This window comes from Saccopteryx leptura, chromosome 2 (assembly GCF_036850995.1).
Source record: "Saccopteryx leptura isolate mSacLep1 chromosome 2, mSacLep1_pri_phased_curated, whole genome shotgun sequence".
Lineage (NCBI taxonomy): Eukaryota > Metazoa > Chordata > Mammalia > Chiroptera > Emballonuridae > Saccopteryx > Saccopteryx leptura.
Genome location: NC_089504.1, coordinates 143,647,830 through 143,674,300, shown reverse-complemented (window position 1 = coordinate 143,674,300; position 26,471 = coordinate 143,647,830). Strand labels below are relative to the sequence as shown.

Below are 26,471 nucleotides of genomic sequence, written 5' to 3'. Positions count from 1 at the left end.
AATATGCCAATAAAAAAATGAACATTGGCCCTGGCCGGTTGGCTCAGCAGTATAGAGCATTGGCCCGGCATGTGGAAGTGCCAAGTTCGATTCCCGGCCAGGGCACACAGGAGAAGCGCTCATCCACTTCTCCACCCCTCCCCCTCTCCTTTCTCTCTGTCTCTCTCTTACTCTCCCGCAGCCAAGGCTCCATTGGAGCAAAGTTTGCCCAGGGGCTGAGGATGGCTCTGTGGCCTCTGCCTCAGGCGCTAGAATGGCTCTGGTAGCAACAGAGCAACGCCCCAGATGGGCAGAGCATCGCCCCCTGGTGGGCATGCCGGGTGGATACTGGTCGGGTGCATGCGGGAGTTTGTCTGACTGCCTCCCCGCTTCTGACTTCGAAAAAATACAAAAAAAAAAAAAAAAGGAAAATGGACATTTTATTTTGTAACTCAGGGGTCCCCAAACTACGGCCCGCAGACCGCATGCGGCTCCCTGAGGCCATTTATCCAGCCCACCACACTTCCGGAAGGGGCACCTCTTTCATTGGTGGTCAGTGAGAGGCGCATAGTTCCCACTGAAATACTGGTCAGTTTGTTGATTTAAATTTACTTGTTCTTTATTTTTAATATTGTATTTGTTCCCGTTTTTTTTTTTTACTTTAAAATAAGATATGTGCAATGTGCATAGGGATTTGTTCATAGTTTTTTTTATAGTCAGGCCCTCCAACAGTCTGAGGGACAGTGAACTGGCCCCCTGTGTAAAAAGTTTGGGGACCCCTGTTGTAACTCATTAAAATAAATGTTCCATAGTATGCATTTGTTCTCCAGCAAGTTAACAAGATGAATTCCCAAACTGAACACTTACCAGTATAGTAGCATCTAAAAGCCATTCTGTCACAAAACTTTAAAGACTAAGAAATGAGACAATCAAGCTCACCAAAATTGTAAGTTAAATAGTAAAAAGTAAGCTTTTAATAAAGACCTTACCTGACCTGTGGTGGCGCAGTGGACAGGTCGACCTGGAATGCTAAGGGTTGCTGGTCGAAACCCTGGGCTTGCCCAGTCAAGGTACATATGAGAAGAAACTACTAGGAATTGCGGCTTCCACTGCACCCCCCCCCACTCCCACCCTTCTCTCTCTCTCTCTCTCTCTCTCTCCTGTCTCCAAAGTCAATCAACCAGTAAATAAATAAATAATAATAACCCGATGGACATCTAGAAATTAAATGTAGATGTTCTGCAACAACCAATTTCCTCCCAATGGAGTAATGTACATGCTTACATACAGATTCTCTGTGCCTCGTTAGGCTTTATCTCCTAGGCCAGTGGTTGGCAAACTCAATAGTCAACAGAGCCAAATATCAACAGTACAACAACTGAAATTTCTTTTGAGACTCAAATTTTTTAAACTTAAACTATATAGGTAGGTACACTGTTATTAACTTAATTAGGGTACTCCTAAGCTGGCCTTTGCTAAAAACGTCCTCAATCTGATTGAAGTACGTTCGCTGAGGTCAACCCTTCCAACTCTCCCATCCACACTCGTCTTGTATACTTGTTTTGTCTATCTCCTTTCATTCATCCTCTCTCTATGTCCAAACCAACTCAACATGCCTTTCTCAATCCTCAACACTACATCTTCTTTCACTCCACAACTTACCGGCTCACTCAACTGTGAGACCGACCGACATCCCCATGTGTACCTGCATGCCCATACGTGGTATTTTGTGGAAAAGCCAAACTCAAGGGGCCAAAGAGCCACATGTGGCTCGTGAGCCGCAGTTTGCCAACCACTGTTTCACTGGTTCAAAACCCCAGGCTTGCCTGGTCAAAGCACATACAGGAAGGAACTACTATGAGTTGATGCTTCTTGATTCTTCCCCCACTTATTTTTTTTCCTCTCTCCCCCTCTCTAAAAATCAATAAAAAAATAACTTTTCTATAAAAGCACCTTATAAAAGTAACACTGATAGAGAAGTAATTTTTAAGTGCTCTAAAGCAGTGGTCCCCAACCTTTTTTGGGCCACGGACCGGTTTAATGTCAGAAAATATTTTCACAGACTGGCCTTTAGGGTGGGACAGATAAATGTATCACGTGACCAAGACAAGCGTCAAGAGTGAGTCTTAGACGGATGTAACAGAGAGAATCTGGTCATTTTTTAAAAATAAAACATTGATCAGACTTAAATATAAATAAAACGGAAATAATGTAAGTTATTTATTCTTTCTCTGCGGACCAGTACCAAATGGCCCATGGACCGGTACCAGTCCGTGGCCCGGGGGGTTAGGGACCACTGCTCTAAAGTGCTAAAATAATGAGTGTACATTTGTCAAGTTGTACATGGAGAATAAGCTTTCCTATAGTCAAATTCAGTGTGATTGAATATGGGTACCAAAATATATGAGTGTCAAATAGCCTTTCCAGGCTCATCAAAGCACCAAAATAGCTTGTTTTAATTAACGAGTTCATACTAGTGGAGTAGGTACCTTCCCAGATCTCCCCTTCATGCCACAATATATGATATCCAATATTTCCTCAAAAACATTTGTGATGTATCAGAATTGGAAATGAACAGGGCAAAGGAATAAGAAAAAATATATATATATATGCAGTAAAATTGCTTTTCTGTTAGAGAACAGAACCCAAATATAAAAAATAAAACAGTACTATATTATCTTTCTCTATCCCAGGCACTAATGATAGTGAGTTCTTACTTTTAAAAGAATTATTAGTTTTATATTTAGGAAAAAATAATACGCCTTTTCCAAACTTTAAGTGAAACTTTTATTGAGGTATGACACACACACAAATTATAAATGCTCTTCTGGATAAATTTTCACAAGTTAATCACACTATATAATGACCATCCAAATCAAGAAAACAAACACTGCTAACAAGGCAAAAGATTGCCTATGTTCTTTCCCAGTCACTATCTCTGTCTTCCAAAGGTAATCACTTTCCTGGATAGTAATGCCTGTTTTACAGCTTTATATAAAAGAAAACACACAGGATATACTTTTGTGCCTGGCTTCTTCCTTTCAATTATATGTTGGTGAGGTTCCTACATATTGTTGCATATGGTAAAATTCCATTCATACTCATTGCTGTATAATTATAAATTAATTTATCCACTCCACTGCTGAACATTAAGACTGCTGCCATTTTGGAATTCTTATGAATAATGCTGCTTGTGAACATTCTTGCACATGTCATTATGATACACAATACAGTTTTAAAAATAACATTAGATATTCTCTGCATCATAATCAAATATTTTAAGTTATGTTTTTATTAAATCCAAACTCAGAAATAATAACTTTATTGACTTACATTTCAAATATTAGTGTTACTTATCAAATTAAAATACTTTAAAAGTTAAAATACTTTATTCCAAGGATTCAGTTGAGTCAATGAAATCAGATTTAAATATAAAATGAAATTTAAATATTTTTCACCTAAAGCAACAAACACAATAGCAATAGCGGTGTCTGTGGCTTCATCAATAACAGAAATCAGATATTATTATATGTTACTGCTATTGCAAATATCTCAAGATATCACTTACACTCATCACTACACTGAATATATAGCAATGAAACCCCTACCACTAGCTCTTGATATATTAAAGACCTACTAAAGAATTATATATAACATTACAAATACAAGTGGTCTCCTTTTAAAAACACGATTCTGAGAAGGGATCCATAGGCTTCATCAGACTGCTAAAGGGATTCATGGCACAAAATAGGTTAAGAACCCATGTTTTACCTAACTATATAGTAATAAACAACTAATATATAAACAAATATTTGTGCCCTTTGATGGTGCCAACTGAACTGATAATATAGCCATACACCAGGGGTCCCCAAACTTTTTACACAGGGGGCCAGTTCACTGTCCCTCAGACCGTTGGAGGGCTGGACTATAAAAAAAACTATGAACAAATCCCTATGCACACTGCATATATCTTATTTTAAAGTAAAAAAACAAAATGGGAACAAATACAATATTGAAAATAAAGAATAAGTAAATTTGAATCAACAATCTGACCAATATTTCAACGGGAACTATGCTCCTCTCACTGACCACCAATGAAAGAGGTGCCTCTTCTGGAAGTGCGGCGGAGGCCAGATAAATGGCCTCAGGGGGCCGCATGCGGCCCGCGGGCCGTAGTTTGGGGATCCCTGCCATACACCATGGCTAGAAGCCCAATCTCCTGGTGCTTAAATTGGGCCTGTGCAAAAGTTTAAGACTGATGGTTCTTTTTCTTTTTGTGAGAGACAGAGAGAGGGACAGATTGGGACAGACAGACTGGAAGGGAGTGATGAGAAGCATCAGTTCTTCATTGCAGCTCTTTGTTGCAGCTTCTTAGTTGTTCATTGATTGCTTTCTCATATGTGCCTTGACCGAGGGACCCCTTGCTCAAGCCAGCAACCCTGGACTCACACCAGCGATCAGGGGGTCCTGTCTATGATCCCATGCTCCAGCTGGTAAGTCTGCGTTCAAGCTGGATGAGCCCACACTCAAGCTGGTGACCTCAGGGTTTTGAACCTGGGTCCTCTGCATCCCAGTCTGATGCTCTATCCATTGCGCAACTGCCTCGTCAGATAAGACTGATGGTTCTTGACCTTCCCCAAACCCTCCCTTGGATCTCTATATAGGATTTTGGAGAGTGCATATAGTCATTCAATAAACACCGAGCTCCTACATTGTGCCAGGTACTCGATATACTACTAGGGAAACAGTAATAAGCAAAACAACAAGAACCTTGAGAAAAGACCTGGCTCAAAATTTCCTATTCTCAGAGCCACAGAGATAAGCCATAGGACAGCATACCAGAAGCTGTCAGCCTGCTGATCCCTGAGCTGCTCCTACTTTAGAACTTCATATATCTAGTTTGCAAACATTTTTAAGAACACAGAAAAACAGATGACAGCAAAAAATAGGAACAGGTGCACAAATACTTCTTTGTTAACTGATGAACTCACCTTTATCAAACCTAAAATTATCTTCACAAATTAAATTCAATATAAATCTTTCATTTTAGAAATATATGCAAGAAATATAAACTGTAAGTTTTCTACATAAATAAAATGTTGGCTTTACTTTCAAACTTTTAACTTTTAAAAGATTAAAGTGGTGGCGCAGTGGATAAAGCATTAGCCTGGAACGCTGAGGTCTCTGGTTTGAAACCCCAGGCTTGCCTGGTCAAGGCACACATGGGAGTTGAGCTCCTCCTTCCTTCTCTCTGTCTCTCTCCCTCCTCTCTAAAATGAATAAAATCTTAAGCCTGACCAGGTGGTGGCGCTGTGGATAGAGCATCGGACTGGGATGCGGAAGGACCCAGGTTCGAGACCCTGAGGTCGCCAGCTTGAGTGCGGGCTCATCTGGCTTGAGCAAAAAAAAGCTCACCAGCTTGGACCCAAGGTCACTGGCTCCAGCAAGAGGTTACTCGGTCTGCTGAAGGCCCGCGGTCAAGGCACATATGAGAAAGTGATCAATGAACAACTAAGAAGTCGCAATGTGCAACGAAAAACTAATGATTGATGCTTCTCATCTCTCTCATTTTCTGTCTGTCTGTCCCTGTCTATCTCTGCCTCTGTAAAAAAAAAAAAAAAAAAAAACTTAACCTATCTATATTCCAATCGAGAAGGGTAAATTTTCAACACTTGAAAATTTTGTTAAGAGGCCTGGCTTTGGTGTACTGAATTTAATAGACTCTAGGTTTGGGATTATGCTACATGTAGAAGCAACTTACACTGGGGTGACTTCGAGGAGCTGCTCGTTCTCTCGGAACCCTTTCATAATCATGTCGTCCCTCGGACCACATTTCATCTCTTCTGTAAGCCACTAAAAAATAAAAAAGAAAACAAAGAATTACATTTTTTATGTTATTAGTAAATAATAGAGAAGATAAAGAAGTAAACAATTACTCTCTCTTTGTTTTCCTTCTTTTTCCAAGTGAGAGGAGGGGAGACAGACTACCACATGCGCCCCGACCAGGATTCACCAGGTAGTCCGTGTCTGGGGCTGATGCTCTACCCATCTGGGGCCATGCTCGCAACCAAGCTATATTTAGCACCTGAGGAAGAGGCTCCATGGGGTCATCCTCAGCACCCAGCCCCAATGAACTGGAACCAATCAAGCCATGGCTGCAGGAGAGGAAGAGAGAGAGAGAGAGAGAGAGAGAAAGCGAGAGAAGGAGGAAGGGGGAGAGGGAGAGGGAAAGAAGAGGGAGGGGGGAGAGAGAAAGGAGGAGGGGGGAGAGAGAGGGGGGGGGAGACAGAAAGGAAGAGAGTATATGGTCACTTCTCCTGGGTACCCTGACCAGGAATCGAACCCAGGACATCCACATGCCAGGCTGATGCTCTACCATTGAGTCAACTGGCCAGGGCACACTTTCCAACACAAATATTTTCCAAAGATACTTAAAGAGGGAAAAAACGTACTGTATTTTCCCATGTATAAGATGCACCTTAATTTTGGGGCCCAAAATTTGAAAAAAAAAATGTATTACATAAAGTTATTGAACTCAAGTTTTATTCATCATAAAATTCATACAACTCCTCATCACTGTCAAAACTCCCATCCATTAGCTTGTCCTCATTAGTGTCTGATGACAAATCACTGGCTTCAATAATGGGGGGGAAAGAAAACAAGCATAAAAAAGTAGGAAATGCCAAGTAAAAAAAATCTACAACCACTGTATAAGATGCACCCAGTTTTTAGACCCCAAATTTCTTGAAAAAAGGTGTGTCTTATACATGGGGAAATACGGTAAATGACCAAAAGAAAAAAAGAGTGAAAAAGGCAGTTTTCTTCCAATCAATTTTGAAATTTTCCTTTAAAAAAAAGTCCTATCTTCCTTCAATTTCTAAAGTTATTCAAGCTTTTTTCCCTAACCAAGGTGGGAAGAAGATCCATAGACCACAAATATTTCTTGTGGTCTTCATTCTCATACAGTAAAATTTAGAAAAGATTCACAGATAGTTTTAAAAGCTGATCGGCAAAGCTACTATTTCTTGGTGATGGTTTATATAACATTAGTTTTTTGCTTTTTTACATTCTTAGAAGTTCTCTGTTTATGTTTAATACTGATTTTAACTGGGAAAAAAATGTTAAATAAACAGTCCTATAAAAAACACCTTTGACACACAGACCACTCTTGATTGTGTTTTGAAAGCTATAAATTGATTTTAATACAAAGGCATCCTCATAAAATTTGAAATTGAAATAAAAGTTCTGTCAGCATTTTTCACGTTTGGAATGCAGAGAGAAGCTTCCTACTTTGGGAGCTGACACATTCCGGGTAGAGGCTAATACAAAACATTACCGAGTCCAGAGGAAAATAATCTGTGAACAGGCAGAAGACAGGCTAAGAAAGGCAAACAGGAAAGATGAGAAGAGGCTGCAGGAAACACCCCGAAGGTCATTGATATGAAATGGCAAGACAGTAAATCAGCGGTTGGCAAATTTTTTGTAAAGAACCAGATAAATATTATTGGCCTTGCAGTTCACAGGTCTCTGTCACAACTACTCAATTCTATTATTACAATATGAAAGCAGCCATAGGCAATATACATAATGTATGGGTGTGGCCATGTTCCAATAAAATTTTCTTACAAAAACAGGCAGGTGGCCTAGAGGCAGTAACTTGACAGCCCTAGAGTAGATGACAAATAGTTAACAGGCAGAACCAAGAGAGAGTGTAATAATCACAGAGCAGGTTCTGAGTCAAAACTGTGGACTATCATGAGAAAGAAGTAAAATGGGACAGCTACTAAGTTAGGGCATTTTCACACACAAAATAGAGCAACAGTTCAAATGCACAGTCAACTCATTTGTGAAGTAAAATATTGCAGAGAAGACATATGTCTAAAGATTTTTGGTGGCTCTTTACTGTGCTTACTAAGAAGGCAAAAAAAGTAATGATCATCCCATTCTGGCAGTATCATATAGAATTCTAATAGTTTGGTTAATGCAGGCTAAGAAATAAAGGCTGGAAAATAAGAGCAATAATTTTGACATTATCACAGTATAAACAACCTTAATTTTCTTTGTAAAAAGAAACCTATATTTTTTAATAAAACCAATAAAATAATTTCACTGACCAAAGAAACTAACCTAGGAAAACTCTAATCTCTTCCAGTTACAAATTAGCTTTTAACATTATGCATAAATCAACCTGAATTCTCAGTCTATAATCAGGCAATGTTATTTCAAAATAACCACTCTATAAAGTACAAGAATTGATGGAAGCTTAAAAGGAAAAGTTGGTCAACATTATGGCTATTCCTACCTTTAATGAACCCAACAAAGGTTTCAGTCTAAAGAACTAGGTTTTATCCTATTTAAGATACAGTACAGAGAAACAGTAACAGTGACAACTTGAAATCATACCACAGGGGGAAAAAATCATCCACCTAAAAGAAAAACAAACATTTAAAATAATGACATTTCACAAAAAAGCAAATACAATGGCTCAACCTTTTGAAAACATGCTCAACTTTCTGTAAAACAAAGATGAAAAGTAAAAGTATAATGGAGTAGTAATTTTCATCCAAAGCCCTACAGAAAACAAACTGCTTTAATGAGAGTACAAAGAGCAACACTCTAATACATTAATGAAGAAAGTATACTTTGGTACAAACTATGAAAAATTTGGCAATATCTACTGAAAATGTTAAATGAACATGCACTTTGACCTGACAATTCACTTCTACATATAGTTGCAAATGTGCATAGCAAAGATTAAAAGCAACCTAAAATGTCCATCAGCAGGGCACAGATTAAAGTATTATACATTCATATATAGAAATATTATGCAAACCATCTCAAAGAAAAGTAACCCTGTTAGAGAAAGACTGGGGCAGATTAATATGCTGCCACTTCTGGAAAATAAAAGGGCAAAATATAAATATATATGTATCTGCACAGACTATTTCTGGGAATATAAGCAAGAGACTGCCACTTTGCCTGCTTTGGGACGAACAAAGTAACTGGGACATAGGAGAGTCTTTTCACTGCAGAAGATTCCAAGACAGTGATGGAGTAGGTGGATGTTCCAATTGCCACCTTCCAGGATCAAATTGGATTACAACTTAATTTAAGAACAATCACCTTGAAAAGCCAACTCTGGACTAAAAGGAGTCTATAACCAAGGATCACAGAAGAAACCACACTGAGACTGGTAGGAAGGGCAGAGACCTGGAAAGGGCTGCCCCTCTCCCAGGACTAAGCAAGGTGGAAGATCCAGAGGGGCTCTCACCGCAGAGAGGATCACCCTGAGAGAGGAGGGTCCTAAGCCCCAGGCTCAAAACCCAACCTAGAGCCCCAGAGCCTAGAAGAGGTGCCCATAGCATTTGGCTGGGGAAAGAGCTGAGGTTGCTGTTTGCAAGAAAGAGACCAAGCTCTCAGAGATGCAGGCTCTGTCTTCAAAGGCCAGCGAAGAAAATCTCATTCATAACCACTTACCCGTGGTTCCAGAGGAAAGAGGGCTGAGAGGACTGGAGTTGCATGAGTAGAGTAAAGTTGGTGGCCCAGGGAGAGACAACATGGGCAATGGTCACCAGTACCCCTGTGCTGAGTCATTCTCCAATACTGAACTCTCTATCTTTCTTGAATGGAGCAGTCCCCTCTGTGCAGCATCAGCCTGAGGAAAAGCAACTGCCCCGCCCTCGGATACCCCACTTGCCCCTCCCACCCCCGTGGAGACTGGGCTGTTCTGAGAAGTAAGCCAGGAAGCAGGGGGCCATAAGTGACTCAGTTTTCTGGCATTGAGGCTGGTTCACCACCCACCCCGCATGCTCCTGAGTCTATGACTGGTGCTCCTGCCTCAGAGAAGACTCAGTAGAAACTGTCCAGAATAGGGCCTGGCCGGTTGGCTCAGTGGTAGAGCGTTGGCCTGGCGTGCAGAAGTCCCGGGTTCGATTCCCGGCCAGGGCACACAGGAGAAGCACCCATCTGCTTTTCCACCCCTCTCCCTCTCCTTCTTCTCTGTCTCTCTCTTCCCCTCCCGCAGCCGAGGCTCCACTGGAGCAAAGATGGCCCGGGCACTGGGGATGGCTCCTTGGCCTCTGCCCCAGGCGCTAGAGGGGCTCTGGTCGCAACAGAGCGACACCCCGGAGGGGCAGAGCATCGCCCCCTGGTGGGCGTGCCGGGTGGATCTCGGTCGAGGGCATGCGGGAGTCTGTCTGACTGTCTCTCCCCATTTCTAGCTTCAGAAAAATACAAAAAAAAAAAAAAAAGAAGAAGAAACTGTCCAGAATATAGGCAGACCACATCTGTGGGTCTCAGAGGTAATATCCACGTACTCGTGGGGACCACACACTACTGATGTCTGTGGAAAATGTCTGGACAGACTGAAACCTAAGGCAAGGGGCCAGAGCCACACCCACTTTTCCTAATTCCTGAACTGCCCCAGTCTCTAGATTCAATCATAGATTTTATCAGCGGCCAAACCCAACAAGCAGCCAGCAGAGGCAGCAGGAGGTGGGGTTGCAATGCAGTGAACGTGGGCCTTCTGCAGACCTGACCTCCCCCCTCCCCCCTGGGTCCAGCCCAGGGTGGGTAAAAGCCAGCCTAGGTGTGCGGGTTGGTACTTCCATGTACACCTGGGCCCAGCAAAGGCAGCCACAATCTCTGGATTGACTGTAGCTCCAAGAAGGTTGCTGAGGGCCAGTCACGGACAGTGTTCCCCACTGGTCTGCACCAGGTTCCCTCCAGAAAGGGTGAGGGCTGGCACAACCAGCAGCTAGCAGTGGAGAGAATCAGTTCAGGAACTAATAATAATAATAACTCTTGCTGGTGGGTGTCCCAAGGGAGGGCTCATTACACTGGGACCAGCGGGGGCAAATTCCACTTTTGAGATCAGCACCAGTACAGTGGCTCATGAACATTGGACAGGGTAGAGCTTCACAGTCAGCAGGTCTGGATGCTGGATATCCTGTCTTGCTGGGCTAGATTCCACATGGAGAAGGGAGAGAGGATTGGAGCATGGACATTCAAAGTGTGAGTCCCTGTGAGCCTATCGTTCGGTCCAAAATAGGGGCTTAGCCACTTTCTGATAAAGCAAAATCAGCCTCAGAGGGGTCTCTCTCAGTATTTCTCCCTGAGGCCAGCGGCTCACCAGCTGGAAGAACTGCAGAGGGGTCTACCAGCCCTACCCAATCTAAACTTGCTGCTCACCTTGCTGAGAAGAAATAAAATTTGAGTATCCAGCAGTGGCTGAGGAATTAGGCTGTGGAGTAGGAGCCACATTCCCCGTACTAAGCTCCTGACCAAGAGACCCCTGAAGTAGGGGGTCCCACTAACAGTGGATCCCCAAACTCAACTGCCCTAACCCACCATGCATACAACCTGTAGAGTGGTTGGTTGGGTGAGGCCAGTCTGAGCCCACACTACAGTTTTTCTACAGAAGACTCTGTGGGAAGACCACACAGCTGCTAGAAATGAAGGAGCTGAAAAGTGGAGACAAATCTTACGAAGTTTGGGGCTGTTACGGAGCTGCTGTCATCTCTAAGCAGGAAAAAGCTGATCCTTATTCAGAGGCTGACCCCTCCCATACCACCACCCAAGCACGGAAAACACAGACACAGTGAACAGAGCAATAGCTCCAGACAAGTAGTCCACAGCAGGTTACAAACAATGGCTAATAGCAACCCAAGAAGACCCAAAACCAACACAACCAGCAGCTGGTGGCAGACAGCACCAATGCTTGCTACACAAGCAATAAACCCAAAGGAGCAGTCCAGCAGGCACCAGACACTGCACAGAATAAGTACACCCAACAGAACAGACATTGCAGGATCTATTACACATGATCAAGGTTTACCCTTAGAGCCAGCCAGCCTGAAGGGATAACCACACCCATGAAAGGACCAACTGCATTCAATACCCACATACAACAGGAGGGTAAATATCACCATCAAGAAGCATTCCTAGAGCAAGAAACTCAGGTGACCTGGATGTCAGTACCACTGAGCCCATCTTCCTCACAAAGACACCACAACAAATTCAAAGTCAGACAGCATTTCCTAATATACAGATGAAATGGGCAGACAAAGAGACATGACCCAAATAAATCAACAAGAGAAATCCCCAGAAAAAGAACTAAATAAAATGGAAGTAACCGAACTACCAGATGCAGAATTTAAAATGATTTCCAGGATGTTCAAGGATCTTAAAGCAACAACGGATGATCACAATGAGAACTTAAAAAGATAGCAAGCATCAAAAAGGACACTGAAATTATAAAAAAGAACTAGTCAGAAATGACAAATACAGTATCAGAAATGAAGGCTGCACTAGAAGGAATCAACACCAGAATTGGATGAAGCAGAGGATCGAATCAGTGATTTAGAGGACAAGATAAATGTAAGCACAGAAGCAGAGCAGAAAAAAAAAAGGCTCAAAAACACTGATAAACTCGAAGAGACCTCTGCAACAACACGAAGAGAAACAACATCTGTATGATAGGAGTTCCTGAAGGAGAAGAAAATGAACAAGGGATAGAGAACCTATTTGAAGAAATCATAGATGAAAATTTCCCTATATTTATGAAGGAAAAAGTCATACACACTCAAGAAGCAGAGTCCCATTAAAGGTGAACTCAAAGAAACCCACTCCAAGACATGTCATAATAAAATGCCAAATTTAAGAGACTAAGAAAAAACACAAAAAACTGCAAAAGAAAAGCAGTTAATTACCTACAGAGGAGCCCCCATAAGGTTGACATCTGACTTCAACAGAAATACTTGAGGCCAGAAGAGATTGGCAAGAAATATTCAAAATGATGCAAGACAAGAAGTTACAGCCAAGACTACTTTATCTAGCAAGGCTATCGTTTAAAATTGAAGAAAAAATAAAGAGCTTCCCAGACAAGAAAAGACTTAAGGGCCCTGGCCGCTTGGCTCAGTGGTAAGAGCGTCGGCCTGGCGTGCAGGAGTCCCGGGTTCGATTCCCGGTCAGGGCACACAGGAGAAGCGCCCATCTGCTTCTCCACCCCTCCCCCACTCCTTCCTCTCTGTCTCTCTCTTCCCCTCCCACAGCCAAGGCTCCACTGGAGCAAAAGTTGGCCCAGGTGCTGAGGATGGCTCCATGGCCTCTGCTTCAGGCGCTAGAATGGCTCCGGTTGCAACAAAGCGATGCCCCGGATGGGCAGAGCATCGCCCCCTGGTGGGCATGCCAGGTGGATCCCGGTCAAGCCTATGCGAGAGTCTGTCTGCCACCCCATTTCCAACTTCAGAGAAATACAAAAAAAAAAAAAAACCAAAAAAGAAAAGACTTAGGAATTCATTACAACCAAACCAATACTGCAAAAAATGTTAAAGAGCAGACTATAAAAATAAAGGGCCTGACCTGTGGTGGCACTGTGGATAAAGCATCCACCAGGAATGCTGAGGTCGCCAGTTCAAAACCCCAGGCTTACCAGGTCAAGGCACATATGGTAGTTGATGCTTCCTGCTCCTCCCCCTTCTCTCTCTCCCTTTCTGTTGCTCTCTCCTTCTCACCTCTCTAAGATGAATAAATAAAATTTTTTAAAAAAAAGGAAAAAAGAAATTGAGAGAAAGAGGATTGTAAATTCAAAGAAAAGGCAAAAAATGAGTACATATCAATAATAATCTTAAATGTAAATGGATTAAATGCTTCAATCAAAAGACATAGGGTAGCTTCATGATTAAGAAAACAGGACCTGTACATATGCTGTCTACAAGAGACCCACCTCAGAACAAAAGATACACACAGACTGAAAAGGTTTAGAAAAAGTATTTCATAAAAATGGAAATGAAAGCAGTTCCTGAGATTAGCATTAGAGAGCAGAGCAGAGAAAGGCCACATGGAGGAGGCCAGGAGAAGCAGCCAAGATGGTGGAGTGCTGAGGGAGAAGCCAGTTAGTGCAGAGCTTGTGTAGGGACAAGGAAAGAGATGGGGAACAGTGGTGAATAAGTCTGGTGAGCTAGAAACCATTGATTCTAGGAAACTCGGATAAGTCAGTAGCTTTGTGAGCATTGAATGTGAGTGGGTTTTGGAGCCCAGTGTGTGTATTTCTTGCCCACTGGGTGCAAGATAGGATTAAAGATGATAGCCCACTAGTTCGGGGTTCTGTAAAAAGAAAAAAAGAAAAGAAAAATGGAAATGAAAAAAAAAAGCTGTGGTAGCAATATGTATATCTGACAAAACAGCCATTAATACAAAGGCTATAGTACGACAAAGAAGGTCATTACACCATAATAAAGGGAGCAATCCAACAGGAAGATATAACCATTATGAATATCTATGTACCTATTATAGGAGCACCTAAATACATAAAACAGATTTTGATGGACATAAAGGGCTAGATCAACAGCAATATTATAATAGTAGCAGATTTTAATATCCCACTAATATCAATGGACAGATCCTCCAGAGAGAAAATTAAAATAACAGCACCCTTAAAAGACACACTAAACCAACTGGGTTTAACTGATATCTTCAGAACCTTTCACCCCAAAACAGCAGAATATATACTCTTTTTAAGTGTTCATGGTATACACTTTCTAGAATAGACAGACCACGTTAGGACATAAAAAAAGTCTCAATAAATTTAAGGGGACAAAAATCATATCAAGCATCCTCTCTGATCACAACCACATGAAACTAGAAATCAACTACAATAGAAAAATGGAAAAACAAACACACTAAGGCTAAATAGCATATTATTAAATAATGAATGGGTTAGCAATGAGATCAAAGAAAAATAAAAAATTTCTTTGAAACAAATTAAAATAAACAAGAGGAAGCTCAAATATACAACATAACCCTGCACCTAAAAGAACTAGAAAGAAAACAACAAATAAAGCCCAGATGAAGTAGAAAGAAGGAAATAATAAAGATCAGAGTAGAAGTTTTTTTAGCCTGACACAGAGGCTAAAAAAACAATACAAAAGATCAATAAAAACAAGAGTTGGCTCTTTGAAAAGGTAAACAAGATTGACAAACCTTTACCCAGACTCATCAAAAATAAATATTTTAGAAATGAAAACGTAGAAGTAACAACTGACACCACAGAAATACAAAGAATTGTAAGAAAATACTGTGAAGATTTATATAACAAAAAAATGGACAACCTGGGTGAAATGGATAAATTAATAGAAACATACAATCTTCCAAAATTCAATCTGGAAAAATAAGAAAACCTAAACAGTCCGATTACAACAAATGAAATTGAAACAGTTATCAAAAAATTCCCAGCTAACAAAATTCCTAGACCAAATGGCTTCAAAGGTGAATTTTACCAAACATTCAAAGAAAAACTGAGATCCATCCTTCTCAGGCTATTCTAAAAAATTCAAGAGGAGGTAAGACTTTCAAGCTCATTTTATGAGGCGAGCATCATCCTCATTCCAAACCAGTTAAACACACTACAAAGAAAGAAAACTATAGGCCAATATCCATGATGAGCACAGATGCTAAAATTGTCAACAAAATAGCAAACCAATCCAGCAATACATTAAAAAGATCATACAGGCCCTGGCCAGCTGGCTCAGCGGTAGAGCGTCGGCCTGGCGTGCGGGGGACCCGGGTTGGATTCCCCGCCAGGGCACACAGGAGAAGCGCCCATTTGCTTCTCCACCCCCACCCCCTCCTTCTTCTCTGTCTCTCTCTTCCCCTCCCGCAGCCAAGGCTCCATTGGAGCAAAGACGGCCCGGGCACTGGGGATGGCTCCTTGGCCTCTGCCCCAGGCGCTAGAGTGGCTCTGGTCGCGGCAGAGCGATGCCCGGAGGGGCAGAGCATCGCCCCTGGTGGGCGTGCCGGGTGGATCCCGGTCCGGCGCATGCGGGAGTCTGACTGTCTCTCCCCATTTCCAGCTTCAGAAAATACAAAAAAAAAAAAAAAAATAGATCATACATTATGATCAAGTAAGATTTATTCCAGGAGGCAAGGCTGGTACAATATTTGTAACTCAATAAATGTGATTCATACCAAACTTAGGGATAAAAATCACATGATTATTTCAATAGATGCAGAAAAAGCATTTGATAAAATCCAGCACCCATTTATGATCAAAACTCTTAGCAAAGTGGGAATACAGGGAACATACCTCAACAAAATAAAGGCCATATATGACAAACCAACAGCGAACATCATACTCAGTGGGCAAAAATTAAAAGAAATCCCCTTAAAATCAGAAATTAGACAGGGGTGCCCCCTTTCAGCACTTTTATTCAACACAGTTCTGGAAGTCCTAGCCACAGCAATCAGACAAGAAGAAATAAAAAGCACTCAAACAGGAAAGGAAGCAGTGAAACTGTCATTATTTGCTGATGACATGATACTATACATAGAAAACCCTAATGTCTCAGTCAAAAAACTACTAGACCTGATAAATTCAGCAAGATGGTAGGATATAAAATTAATATTCAGAAATTAGTGGCATTTTTATACACCAACAATAAACTGTCAGAAAGAGAAATTAAGGAAACAATCCCCTTCACTACTGCAACAAAAAAAAAATAAAGTACCTAGAATAAATTTAACCATGGAGGTAAAATACTTGTACTCAGAAAATTATGACACTAAAAACATAAATCGAGGAAGATAAAAACAAGTAAAAGTATATACCATGTTCATAGATAGGAAGAATAAGCATCATTAAAGTGTCTATACTACCCAAAGCAATCTATAAATTCAATGCAATTCCTATTAAAATGCCAATGGCATACCTCACAGATCTAGAACAAATGTTCCAAAAATTTATATGGAACCAAAAAATAACCCAAATAGCCTCAGCAATTTTGAAAATAAAGAATAAGTGGGAGGTATCACACTTCATTTATTTATTTATTTATTTATTTATTTATTTATTTATTTATTTAGTATTTTTCCAAAGCTAGAAACGGGGAGAGACAGTCAGACAGACTCCCGCATGCGCCCGACCGGGATCCACCCGGCACGCCCACCAGGGGGCGACGCTCTGGCCACCAGGGGGCGATGCTCTGCCCCTCCGGGGCGTCGCTCTGCCGCGACCAGAGCCACTCTAGCGCCTGGGGCAGAGGCCAAGGAGCCATTCCCAGCGCCCGGGCCATCTTTGCTCCAATGGAGCCTCGGCTGAGGGAGGGGAAGAGAGAGAGAGAGAGGAAGGAGAGGGGGAGGGGTGGAGAAGCAGATGGGCGCCTCTCCTATGTGCCCTGGCTGGGAATCGAACCCGGGACTTCTACACGTCAGGCTGACGCTCTACCACTGAGCCAACTGGCCAGGGCCTGGTATCACACTTCTTGATATCAAGTTATACTCAAGGCCACTGTAATCAAAACAGCTTGGTACTGGCAATAAGAACGGGCATACAGATCAATGGAACAGAACAGAGAACCCAGACACAGACCCACACCTTTACAGTAAATTGATATTTGACAAAGGAGGCAAGAGTATACAATGGAATAAAGACAGTCTCTTTAAAAAATGGTGTTGGGAAAATTGGACAGCTACATGCAAAAAAATGAAACTAGACCACCAACTTACACTATTCTTGAAAATAAACTCAAAATGGATAAAAGACTTCAATGTAAGTCACAAAACCATACAAATCTTGGAAGAAAACAGGCAGTAAACTCTCTGATATCTCTCATAGCAATATTTTTGTGGATATCTCTCCACAGACAAGTAAAATAAAGGACAAAATAAACAAATAAGACTATATCAAACTAAAAAGCTTTTGCACAGCAAAAGACAACATTAATAAAATAAAAAGACAACCCACACAATGGGAAAACATATTCACTGATACATCTGATAAGGGTTTAATAACCAAAATTTATAAATAACTTCTAAAACTTAACACCAGGAAGGTAAACAATCCATTTAAAAAAGGGACAAAGGTGGCCCTGGCCAGTTGGCTCAGTGGTAGAGGGTCGGCCTGGCGTGCAGGAGTCCCGGGTTCGATTTCCGGCCAGGGCACACAGGAGAAGTGCCCATCTGCTTCTCCACCCCTCCCCCTCTCCTTCCTCTCTGTCTCTCTCTCTCTTCCCCTCCCGCAGCCAAGGCTCCATTGGAGCAAAGTTGGCCCGGGCGCTGAGGATGGCTCTGTGGCCTCTGCCTCAGGCCCTAGAATGGCTCTGGATGGGCAGAGCATCACCCCTCGGTGGGTGTGCCACGTGGATCCTGGTCGGGCGCATGCGGGAGTCTGTCTGACTGCCTCCCCGTTTCCAACCTCAGAAAAATACAACAACAATAACAAAAAAATGGGTAAAGGAATTAAAGAGACACTTCTCCAAAGAGGACATACAGATGGCCAATAGACATGAAAAAATGTTCAGTGTCACTAATCATCAGAGAAATGCAAATTAAAACCACAATGAGATACCACCTCACACCAGTCAGAATGGGGCTCATTAACAAATCCACACACAAGTGCTGGAGAGGGTGTGGAGAAAGGGAACCCTCCTACACTGCTGGTGGGAATGTAGACTTGTGCAGCTACTGTGGAAAACAGTATGTTTTCCTCAAAAAATTAAAAATGGAACTGCCCTTTGACCCAGCCATCCTACTTTTAGAAATATATCCTAAGAATCCCCAAACATTGATTAAAAAAATAGATATGCACCCTCATGTTTATTTTTATTTTTATTTTTTTATTTTTTTTCATTTTTCTGAAGCTGGAAACAGGGAGAGACAGTCAGACAGACTCCCGCATGCGCCCGACCGGGATCCACCCGGCACGCCCACCATGGGGCGACGCTCTGCCCACCAGGGGGCGATGCTCTGCCCATCCTGGGCGTCGCCATGTTGCGACCAGAGCCACTCTAGTGCCTGAGGCAGCGGCCACAGAGCCATCCCCAGCGCCCGGGCCATGTTTGCTCCAATGGAGCCTTGGCTGCGGGAGGGGAAGAGAGAGACAGAGAGGAAAGCGCGGCGGAGGGGTGGAGAAGCAAATGGGCGCTTTTCCTGTGTGCCCTGGCCGGGAATCGAACCCGGGTCCTCCGCACGCTAGGCCGACGCTCTACCGCTGAGCCAACCGGCCAGGGCTACCCTCATGTTTATTACAGCATTGTTTACAATAGCCAAGATCTGGAAATAGCCCAAGTGTCCATCAGTTGATGAGCAGCTAAAAAACCTGTGGTACATATACACAATGGAATGCTACATGGCCATGGAAAAGAAGAAAATCTTACCTTTTGCGATGTCATAGAAGGACCTGGAGATTATTATGCTAAGTGAAATAAGCCAGGCAGAGAAAGACAAATATCATATGATTTCATTTATATGTGGAATCTAATGAACACAGTGAACTGAGGAACAGAACAGAGACAGAGGCAGGGTCACAGGGAGCCAAGGAACAGCTGTCAGAGGGAAGGGGGATATGGGGACAGGATCAGAGAAGGTGAAAGGATTAGTGAAATTATATATTCATAACACACAGATACAGATAACAGGGCAGCAAATCCCAGAGCGGAAAGTGGGGAGGGAGTCACAGGGAGGTCAGCAAAGGGTGTGTAATGGGGGCACATTGTTGGGGGAGGTGAGGCTATTATACTGAATGAGACACTTGAATCCACGTTAACACAATAAATTTAATATTTTAATTTTAAAAACCTTCAAAAAAATTCTCACTGCATGTTTTATACATTCTATTATCAATTATAACAAGTAACCGTTTTTAAAAGTCCTGGAAAGTATTCAATAAGCATAATAAATCAATAGCAAAATTAACATATAATTAATGAACTAAAAGAGAACATAAGGAAAAATAAGATTTCATAATGAGAAAAAAATAAACTGCAAGAGTTCTAGAGAAATACTATATAGTTTATTAACCAGATAAAATACTAAATTACTAAAATTTACTGGCTTGTCACAAAAATGTAAGAATAACTACTATACTACTTACTTGAGTCTTTTCAGGAAATCAAATTTAAAGTTTTCAACAATCTCCTGTAAAAGGGAAGGAGGGATACAAACATAAAGATTTGTGTCTATATAAGCCAACCAGTAGAGAAAAATTAAACCTTCATTATTTGTATAAAACTCTCAAAATAAAAACAAAAGGGCATTAAGAATTATAATCCCTTTAAGCATACCTTTGAAAATAGATAATATTTTTGACCACCACAGGCTATCTAATTGTCATATGAACAAAATTATGTTAAGAGAATTCTAGCTCTAATTTTGCCAATTGAAAACTGGATAGGCAAAGGCATCTCATTCTTATCTCTGAAAGGATTGTAGTAGATGTTTAAGATCATTTTTATCTAGAATATTAAGAACACTGGCTTTAAAATATCTCACATTAAAAAAAATGTCTCACATAAAAAGTTATTAAAATATCAGGCCCTGGCCAGTGGCTCAGTGGATAGAGCATCACCCCAGAATATGGACATCCTAGGTTCAATTCTCGGTCAGGGCACACATGAGAAGCAACCATCTACTTCTCCCCTCACCTTTTCTCCCTCTTCCCCTTCCACAGCCAGTGGCTCATTTGATTCAAGCATCAATCCAGACACTAAAGATAGCTCAATATTTAAGCATCGGCCCCCGATGGGGTGGCCGGGTGGATCCCAATCAGGGCACATGCAAGAGAGTCTGCCTCACTATCTCCCCTCCTCTCGCCTAAAAAAAAAAAGATATATATATATACTTGATATGCTCAGTCTAGAAATCCCTAGTGTTATATTGGTGATAAATGGTCCTCTGTTTAAAAGAATTTCCAAATTCTAAACTTAAAAAATATTAAACTTACTAGGTAAAAATTTAACAACTTTTCAATGACTTTCCCACAAAATAAATATAGTGCACGAGCTAGCCTAGGTAAAATACAATAAATAAGTAAATAAAAATAAAATAGGCAATGTGCAATTCATGATGAAAATTATGTATCTATGAAATACTCTTACCTTTAAGAAAAATTAATCTAAATCCACTCAAGCCTATAGTTCTACCTACCACTTTACATGAAATTCAAAGGATAAAGGAGTTGGGCTCTGTTATGGAAAGAGCAAGCTCACATAAGCTCATCTAATTGCTGCACAGAGATTTTGTGAAGTGCCTAACAAAATGTAGAAATAAGACTATATGTATATATGTCATTCCTTATCTAGTTGCCTTTTAATGCCAGGCAGTTTAGAAAGCAAATAAGAATTTTACTGCAATTACCTCAAAATATTTCTACTCTATTAATCCACAATTTATAAAAGCTAAAAAAGAAAGCAGCAAAGAAATTAAAAGTATACAATTTTGACGAAAACCCAGCAATTGGAAACAAAGCAGCTAGAACATGGCAAAAATAAATAAAATAATCATGTAGAAATTCAAAATAAGATTGTCTACAATATATATCAAGTGACAGAACAGCAATTAAACTTATTTGTGGACGAGCTAAATATGAACAAATAAATCAGAGCTAAAATCTTGAGATGCCTCAACATATGGAAGCACACACAAAAAAGTAAACTTATCTGATGTGGCATTATCATTTAATGGTTAGGTTGTTTCAGTTTGGGAAGATGCAAAGTATTGAATGGGGTAAATGGTTGTACAACAATGTTACTGCACTTAATATCACTCAATTGTATACATTTAAAAATTGTTAAAATGGTGTGTTTGATATTTTACCACAAAAAAATTTTTTTGAAAAAGTGAACCTATCTAGCATCAAGTTCCCAACTACACTTGCTAAATGGAATTATCACGTCTGTAGGGTATCAAGCTGTTTACTGAACTTAACTTCTACTAAAAACAAACAGTATCTATAAAACAGCTAGACATTGCAAAACCGTTACACATTTTCAGTCCTACAATTAGTCCTGTAACAATTTTGCATATTTGACTCCATCTCTGATGATATGCCAAAGGAATACTGACCTCACAGGGAGCTACAGGAATTAGTTTCAAGTAAAAATGTTTCGTAAATAAATTCTCTTTAACCTAAAAGGCTGACAATTTTGAAAGATCTTATTTTAAAATTAATTACTATTTATATGGTGAATAATTTTATAAAAGGAAATTAGTTTCCTTTACAAATAACAATTAAATCACTTAAATGTCTATAACACAGAAATTAAATATAAATATTAGGCTATAATGTCCTTTAACCATTATTTCATTTTTTTAAGTTATCTCTTACTGGTAAGTATACTAAAATATCTTTGCGGAATCTGCAGGTATGTAATTTTTAAATGTCCTCTGACCATACCTATCCTCCTTTCACGAAACAGCAATACCAGAATATAATGCTTCACTGTTATCTAAATTACCATGTTTTCAGAATAAAGAATATAAAAATAGAATACAATATAAATGGTGAAATTAAATAGAGAATGGTGTAGCAAAATAATTAGCGCCCATGAATATAAGTTATTAAACATCTTTAATCCTTAAGAAAGCGATATAGGCCCTGGCCAGTTGGCTCAGTGGTAGAGCGTCGGCCTGGCGTGCAGAAGTCCCGGGCAAGGTGATAGCAAAAGATCTATTGTTCATTTTATCCAAACTGATTACAGTGGCAGCTTAGACTATAGAGCAGCGGTTCTCAACCTGTGGGTCGCGACTCCGGTGGGGGTCAAACGACCAAAACACAGGGGTCGCCTAAAGCCATCAGAAATACATATTTTATTTTAAAATGTATTGTATAATAAATATGTATTCTGCACACTGCTCTAGTCAGCTTCCAGTATTAAATACCCTCTGGATAGTTTTCCCTCCTCCTCAAACCCATTCCTTTCAATCTTTATATTAATTTAATAACTACTTTGATGGCCAACCATGATTAGTAAATAGAAAGGTAGTTACATTTAACTTCATACTTTAAATGTGCAACAGGCCTTTTTATTGGCAATTGCCTACCAAGAATGCTTTTCTATAGGTATCTTCATGGTTAACTTCTTTATCTTTCATTGTCACCCTCTTAATATCACCTATCCATGAAAGCAAATATCCTATTTTTTTCATAGTAATCATCTAAGAACCATATAACTTACATCTGATGTGTATTATTGGTCCTTCATTATTAGGACTATAAACTATCATATATATGAGAACAGGGATCTCTAAGCTATTCACTAAGTAATCAAAATAATTTGCACAATGTATGTGCTCAGTTTTCATGAAGTAAATTTATTTAAGCTGGTAATATGCCCCTATAGATAATTCCTTTATTTCCACTTTTTTCCTAAGTCTTTTCAAGATGTCTTACAGACACCTACCCATCAAAATGCCAAAACAAGTCTTCACTTCTTAGACAACTACTTTATCTCCCATCTTCCCATTTTGGCCAATGACACCACCAGGTACCCAAAAGACTCAAATCGGAAACCTGAGTCATACAAAACCCAAAACTTTTCATATTTATCTAGTCACTAAACCCAGTTATTTCTATCACCTCAATATATAAAGCATACGTATCCCCACTTCCCTATCCCTACCACCTATGTCTGCGCAGATGCCCTTAATCTAGCCTTTGGACTCCCCAATACTAAAAAAAACTGGTCTCCCATTTGTGCAGTCCCCTACTCCACCTGGAAAACTGTAGGCACCTGATTTAAAATTTTCAGTGGTTCACCCTGTCCAGATAGCTTGGTTGGTTAGAGCTTCATCCAAAAGTGCAAAGGTTGGGGGTTTGATCCCCAGTCAGGGCACATACAGGAAAAGATCAACGTTTCTGTCTCTCTCTCTCTCCCACTTCCTCTCTAAAATAATTATAAATAAATAAACAACAAATAAATCTCAGTGTTTCACATATCCTAAAGAATGAAGTCTCAACCCTAAAACCTGACTTATGACCTTGCTCCTGCCTTTCCAGCTTCACTTCCTACCACTTCCCCAACACGCTGCAGAACCTCGACACATCACCTACTTCTTGTTCTCCAAGTGTGCCTTTCTCACCACACCTTGGTATGCTTTTCCCCTGCCTAGAATATCTTATCTGCCTTCACCTTCTAATCTTTATTCAGCTCAAAAGTCAGCTTTTCTTATACTCTTTATACATTTTTAAAAATATTTTAATTGAAGTTATTAGGGTGACATTGGTTAATAAAATTAGATAGGTTTCAGGTATACAATTCTATAATACATCTTCTGTATATTGTATTATGTTCACCACCCCAAATAAAGTCTACTTCCATCAACATTTATCCCTCTACTCTCTTTATTGTCTTCCCCTACGCTCCCTCCCCTGGGGTAAACACCATACTGTTGTCTGTGTCTGTGAGGTTTTATTGTTGTTTTGCCTAATTCCTTCATCTTTTTCACTAAGCCCTGCAAGCCTCCTCTGTTCTGACAGCTGTCAGTCTGTTTTCTATGAATCTGTTTCTATTTTTGTTGTTAGTTTATTTTGTTCATTAGAGTCCACGAGTGAAATTATACAGTACTTGACTATCTCTGACTGGCTTATCTCACTTAGCATAATGCTCTCCAGGTCCATCCATGTGGTCACAAAGGGTAATTTCCTTCCTTTTTAAGGTCAAATACAATAGTATAGTATTCCATTATGTAAGTGTACCACAGCTTTTTTATCCACTCATCCACTAATGGCTACTTGGGCTACATCCAAATTTTGGCTATTGTAATAAATATAGGGAGTGCAAATATTCTTTCAAATTAGTTTTGGGTTTCTTCAGATCTATTCCAAGAAGTGGAACTGCTGAGTCATATGGCAGTTCCATTTTTAATTTTTTTGAGGAAACTCCACACTGTTTTCTTCAGTGTACGCTCAAATCTGCATTCTCACTAACAGTGACAAGGGTTCCCTGTTCTCCACATCCTTTTCAACACGTTTGTTGATTTACTGATAGCCGTTCTGACGGGTGTGAGGTGATATCTCACTGTGGTTTTAATTTGAATTTTCTTGACAGTGGCGTTGAGCATCTTTTCATGTTAATTTATTGGCCATAAATTTCTGGAATATTTTTTATAGTTCTGTGAAATATGTCATTGGCATCTTGATAGCAATTGCACTGACTCTATAGATTACTCTAGGTAGTATGGACATTTTAATAATGTTAATTCTTTCAATTCATGAACACGATATATGCTTCTACTTCTTGGGTTTTTTTTAGTGTCTGAAAATGTTCCAAAAACAGGTCTTTTGCATCATTGGTTAAATTTATTCCTAGGTATTTTATTTTTTTGACGCACTTGTAAATATGACCGTTTTCTTAGTTTCCCTTTCTGATAGTTTATTATTGGTGTATAGAAATAGAACTGATTTTTGAATATTTATTTTACATCCTGATACTTTACTGAATTCATTTATCAATTCTAGTAGATTTCTGGTGGAGTCTTTAGGGTTCTCTATGTACAGTATCATGTCAGCAGCAAATAATGTGTTTTACTTTTCCTTTCTAATTTGGATGCCTTTTATTCCTTCTTGTCTGATGGCTCTGGCTAAGACTTCCCATACTATGTTGACTAACAGTGGTGAAAGCAGACATCCCTGTCTTGTTCCCAATCTTAAAGGAAACCTATTTAGTTTTTTCCCATTGAGTATGTTGGCTATAGGTTTGTCATATGCGGCCTTAATTTCATTGAGGTATCCTTCCTCTATTCCCATTTTTCTTAGCATTTTTATCATAAATGGGTGTTGGATTTTATCATGCTTTTTCTGCAACTGTCCCTTCCATTCCAGGTCAAACATGGGGGCTCTGAAAAGCTCAAATCCCAGAGCCAAAGGGAGCCTGGAATCAGACTCAGGCCTGCATGAATTTTAAGCCCAAGCCCTTTCCATCATATCACACCACTTTACAAACAGAATAGGAAAGGACAGCGAGAATATATTCAAGGGCATTAAATGGCACAGCATACCAAAACACCAGAGAAGTTCAAAGCAGGCTTTTAAGCCTAGAAATAAGGTGAGGGGGAAAATGTCATTCCAGAAGATGAACATGGCAGTAAACAAGATGGATTAGAAGAGAAATAGGTTAGAGAAAAGGAGACCACTGACTGCTTCATAATGAACCATGGGACTTGGCAGTGTTGAAGTACTACATTCTCCACTAGTTTCACAAGTTACTTGACTTTTCAATGTTTTAAGAAAACTTTCTTTATAAGACCCACCATATTGTATTATGATCAAATAACTAAAATTACACAAGTATACAAAAATACCAGATATTTGCTTATATATGATATTTACAAATTTAAATCTTATTTCCCATCTAGATGGATGTCTTAAATCGCCAGCATCCTTCCAGTCTTTTACTCCCCAGTTCCCCCTTTAAAAAAGAAATTCAATTCATTTTGCTAATACATCATTCATAGCTTGAAGTTTCTCTGATTAAGAGTTCAAATAGATTATTAATTGTCACAAATCCAAACTTTTCTCTCCACACGCCCTCCTATCATTTCACTTAACCTCCTATTCTCCCCAGAAGGGTCATGCATCCAGCCTCCTCACTGTGCCACAAAGCAACACACACTGCCCTGGAGTTGTCTAATTTCCCAAACTGGAACCTCTTTCCGTTCTCTCATTCGACTTCCAACCATCCATCAAGACCCAGTTCAAAGTATATTACTCTCCACAAAAC

The 26,471-nt window shown here is 40.2% G+C and overlaps 1 protein-coding gene across 9 annotated transcripts in view; it reads right to left on the bottom strand.

The window, feature by feature from the left end:
• PPHLN1 (periphilin 1) overlaps window positions 1-26,471 on the bottom strand; it is a 167,428-nt gene that overhangs the window by 138,578 nt on the left and 2,379 nt on the right. For 6 of the 9 annotated variants that reach the window (XM_066368986.1, XM_066368991.1, XM_066368982.1 and 3 more), the window contains one exon: window positions 5,741-5,832. In XM_066368986.1, the coding sequence (XP_066225083.1) occupies window positions 5,741-5,812 (72 nt within the window). In that variant the 5' untranslated portion in view covers window positions 5,813-5,832. Of the gene's footprint in view, window positions 1-5,740; window positions 5,833-19,846; window positions 19,891-26,471 lie in introns of all 9 variants that reach the window. The other 3 variants (XM_066368983.1, XM_066368989.1, XM_066368984.1) reach the window with 1 other exon arrangement.